Source organism: Leuciscus leuciscus (genome assembly GCF_965113295.1).
Source record: "Leuciscus leuciscus genome assembly, chromosome: 12".
Classification (NCBI taxonomy): Eukaryota; Metazoa; Chordata; class Actinopteri; order Cypriniformes; family Leuciscidae; genus Leuciscus; species Leuciscus leuciscus.
Window position 1 is genome coordinate 34,949,667 of NC_138736.1, and position 4,811 is coordinate 34,954,477.

At 42.0% G+C, this 4,811-nt stretch overlaps 1 protein-coding gene across 1 annotated transcript in view; it reads right to left on the reverse strand.

Moving 5' to 3' along the window:
* The window catches only part of kcnk9 (potassium channel, subfamily K, member 9), a gene marked incomplete at its 5' end in the record, with an annotated part of 48,166 nt that extends 46,154 nt beyond the window's left edge, over nt 1–2,012 (reverse strand). The window contains one exon of the mRNA XM_082186239.1: nt 1,451–2,012. Coding sequence (XP_082042365.1) covers nt 1,451–2,012 — 562 coding nt within the window. The remainder of the gene's footprint in view (nt 1–1,450) is intronic.
* Between the last annotated feature and the right edge of the window lie 2,799 nt (nt 2,013–4,811).

Here is a 4,811-nt window from a genome sequence, read left to right on the forward strand (position 1 = left end):
CACACAATATTTGGTGCTGCAGAGTTGCATTTTGAAACTAGGTTTGCATTTCCTGAAGAAAATGTCATTCTTGCAAAGCAGCACAAAAATAGTGCTGAAGTTTTCTAGTTTCACTGTTTGGTTCTGTGTAAGTGAAATGCTGCTTTGCTGTTGTCATGACACTCACCATCATCTTTGCAACATAATATAGATAGGCCTACTTATGAAAAAGAGAAAAGATCAATGACCAATCAGCAAGCAAATACGTTTAGATTTGAATGCTTTTAATTAAAACTTTTAAAATCTAAAAATCAATCACAATCTGAATCTGAACATTAAGAAGTTCGAGCTAAATTGATTGCACAAGTTTCATAAGGGTTTAGGATGAAGCAAGAACTGTATCCGCAATATATTTCTGCCTTGCAAGCTCTGCAATAATGCTAATAATAATGTGCATGATGTGTGAGGGCGACTCAGCTGGAGCTGTAACCCGCACCTGTTGCATCAGGATTGATTTTACAGTGTTTCTACTGAACCATTAATGACACTGAGTGTTGATGCATTGAGAAATGAACTCAATCAGAGATACAATACTGCAACACGCAAAACCTTGGCCTTCATCTGACCCTGTAGTGGCGTGTGTGTGAGAAAGAGAGACATTGCTGATCCACTTCAGCACGTCTCATGTCCTCATATGAACTGTCATGACGCCTGATCATAAAGACGCATTATGAATGTTTTATGTCGTGTTTGGGGAGCTGTTCTTTCAGCACCACGGCACTGCACTACACAACACAAGACTGAGCTGCAAACTTCCCCACAGTCTACACTATTACATATGCTGTAGAAGATCGTGCCAAAATGTCAAATGTTTTATATCTTGATACACTAAACAACACAATTTAAAGTAATTAGTGTTGCCCATATTTTAGTCATTAACAAACATTAATGCTTAACAGATCAGTAGCTCGTGCACATTCATCAAGTTGAATGTCATTTCAAGCTAATTGAATGTGTTAAATATTAATAAAAGATAGTTATACAAAAATAACATGCCAAGTGCAGTTTTGAAATAAAGAGTTTACATAATCAAATGCATGATGAATTTGTCGCTTAAACAGTTAAGAAATGTATTTCAATGACAATAAGCCCGTGACTCATAAACTACAGGCCCAGACTAGTTATTTTTGTAGATATTGTGATTCCTGAAATTATGCAACAAATGGCACACCTGTGGTGTGATTATACAGTAACAGCGATTTTCTGCGCATTGAGAGTCCTGCGTTACTAACGTCCCTTCATCTCAGACAAACCCCTGTCTGGACTCCAGACGCGCCACGGAGATGTTCATCTCAGCATATGAAGTGCAATAAAGCTCTAATAAACCTTACATTTATGTCCAAACGAGGTGCATTTAGACTCGTTTCACCACGTTGCGTGAAAAACACACAGAAACTGAACCGAAACTTACCGATAGTGGTTATGACAGTGATGGCAAAGTAAAAGGACCCTGCAAATTTCCACTGGACCCCTGCTCTGTGCGGTTCGGCCTCCAAGATGATGGTCTCAAGCTTTTTATAGTCATCCTCACTGATGTTGTACTTGCCCTGGAGGCGCTTCTCCTCCGTCTCCAGCTGCTCCTTCTCCCGCATCTCGTAGTCCGACTCGAGCGCGTCAAACACCGCGGCCCCGACCAGCAGATAGGTGAACGTGCAGACGATCAGGGACAGCGTCCGCACGTTCTGCCTCTTCATGGCCACCAGGAACCGGCGGCTGAGGGGTTCATGTCCCCTCTTTTCCCCCGGGAAGGCGCAGCAGCAGTCTGGAAAGGGCGGATATGGGCAGTGCTGCTGCTGCTGCTGATGCGTCTTCGGACACCGGTTGCGGTTGTAACAGGTCCCTTGATCGTGGTCCTGGCTGGCCGAGAGACACAACAGACTGCTGGAGCGCCGGGACCACAAGCCCTGCAGCCGCGAAACTCTGCGCAAAACCTGCCCGAACCACAGCAAAGTCCTCCCGGCGCGCAGTGCCATCAACTAGCGCGCTCCCCGCGTGATCTCCAAAGAGCTTCTGAACTGGAGTAGGTGCCAGAAGCCACTGGGATTCATGCTCGAGTGACAATTACGCACCTGTTAAATTTCCTCCTCTTGTGCGTTTAAACAAACTCATCACCGTGGCCATCAGAAATCCAAACGAAGACCGAAGCTCCCCTAAACATCTTCAAGAAAAAGTTTCCCCGACCTGTTTATCTGAGGATCATCTTAAGCTGTTCTCACTCTGCCGGTGCGTGAGTAATGCCGGAGGTACCGGAGGAGGACCCGTGATCACGCATCATCTGATGAGCGGCGGAGACGCGCAGCGCACGTCTGATGCTCCAAACGTGATCCAACCCAGGATAAACTCACTTAATTTCCCTGGCTTCACCGAGACGCTAAGTTTAATGCGCTGGATGGTCACACGAACAACAGGTCCGAGCGCGAATGTGTCCATCTGTTTCCCCGGTGACGCATGGCTGGACGGATGGATGGATGGACTCGACTCTCGTTTGGCTCCGCTCCGGGAAAGCTGCACTGTCACGGTATGCCACCGCGAGCGTCCGCTGGCAGACTTCAGTGTGTGCCAGCCTGAGAAAACACACACACACAAACACACATACGCATCACCAAAGCGCGCACACAGATGACACTCTACACTGCACAAGCGCGAGTGTGTGTGCATTTCTCAGCATGAAATTATTTATTTATTTTTTGTTGTAATTTTCTCACTCAACAGGTGACCTCGGAAAAGAGTGAATTCAGATTAAATGTTTAAATTTTTTTTTTTTTTTTTTAGTTAGGCTAAATCATCTGCAGCCGTTCGTTAAGTCTGGTCTCACCAGTTTATGTTGCAAAATGTGCATCATACACGTGTTTAAGAGCAATGTAAATGTCAGAAACCCCCCACCACGTTAATGAACAGAGAAAAGCATCAGTGTGAAGTGCAAACATTTTTTTTTTAAAAAAATGTTCGTTTACATGTATTTCTAAAGACATTTTGACAGCATTATAGTCTACATGTGCGCGGTAAGGCGATAGACACCGTGTTGAGAATATATATAGCCTTCTCTCTCTTTCTTTCTCTCTCTCTCTCTCTCTCTCTCTCTCTCTCTCTCTCTCTCTCTATATATATATATATATATATATATATATATATATATATATATATATACACATACACACACATATACATATACATATATATAACATTAACATGATTACATTAAAAATCAACTTCACATAGTAAAATTCAATTCCTTGTCACTGTTCCCGTGTGAACTTTTGTGTGCGCGCGCGCGCATGTTGTGTAGAGAGAATGTGCCAGGCAATTGATAAATATTGGTTCAGCCGAAGAGCCAGTAAAATATGATCATTATTGTCATTGAACATTTATCACGTGATTAAAAAATGTATAGTTAATTACATTAACCGCTATAAAACATTTTGAAACAACATTTATGAAACAACATACATGTTAAAGGTAACATACAAACATCAAACCAACAAACATTGCAATTAAATGTAAAAAAAAGACAATATATGTGACAACTTGCCCCGACCACACACTATCCTGTGACAGTTTAACTTTTCAGTTACCATTTACCATCCTGATATAGTTGTCTGAATGCATGCTGCTTCTCTATATAACATGATCCCTGTCCGAACAAAATGTGCAAATAAATTGAACTAGACATGTGGACATTAAAAAAACAATGTGTTATTCAAACAACTGACAGTTGTGCCAGTGTAAAACTGCATTTGGACCTTCTGAAAAGAGTTCAGTTTTCCAGAGCGTTCATCTGTGAGGATCCTGTGACTAAAATAACTGTAGTGATCTGGACACCATAGAGTATTTTGGTAGGTGAATGTAGGTCCTGTCCCAATATTTGTGCAGTGTCCTGGTGAAAGGGCCAAAAAGCAGGGTTTTTTGATGATATAAAGGCAATTTAGATAATATGCCTCTAATATATAAACTTAATTTTCAACAATATTTACAGAAAGAATCAAGAATAGGCCTATGTGATGCACAAGTACACACACTGCTGCAAAAGCCTTAAAGGAATAATAGTTCCCCAAAAATTAAGTGTTTGTGATTCCCCACAAGTTGTTCAAAATGTGTCTTTCCCCCCCTGTGGAATACAAAAGGAGATGTTTTGCAGAATGTACAGGGTGCTATTTTTATATGGATGTACAAAGTGACCATTTGCTGCCAAGCTAAAAAAACAAAACAAAACAAAAATGCCAAAAAAACACCATAAAAGTATGACTAATGCATTATATATGTCTTCAGAATACAGTAAGTTTTTGTGAGAAACAGAGCAAAACCCCTTCACCAGCTCTAAAATCTCTACCAGCTCTACAATACATTCAAGAACCGACATTTGTATGGTTTCATCTCATCCTCCATCTTCTAATATGAAACTGATTTATGCAAACGATCAAAAGCAGGGACGGGGAACATTGGTCCAGGAGGGCCGCTGTCCTGCAGAGTTTAGCTCCAACCCTGAAAAAAACCCCTCACCTGCCTGTAGCCTTAGTGATCCTGAAGACATTGATTAGCTGGTTCAGGTGTGTTTGATTAGGGTTGGAACTAAACTCTGCAGGACAGCGGCCCTCCAGGACCAACATTCCCGATCCCTGCCCTAAAGGGACCTTTGCAGAAATAATAAATATACCGACTGAACTTGGCAAATAGGACAATGCACACAGCTGTATTGCGCCATCTGCCCATTTCACGTTGAGGTTTTTCGGCAGTCACAAGCGGACATGAGGCTATGATATTAGAGATAGCCTATA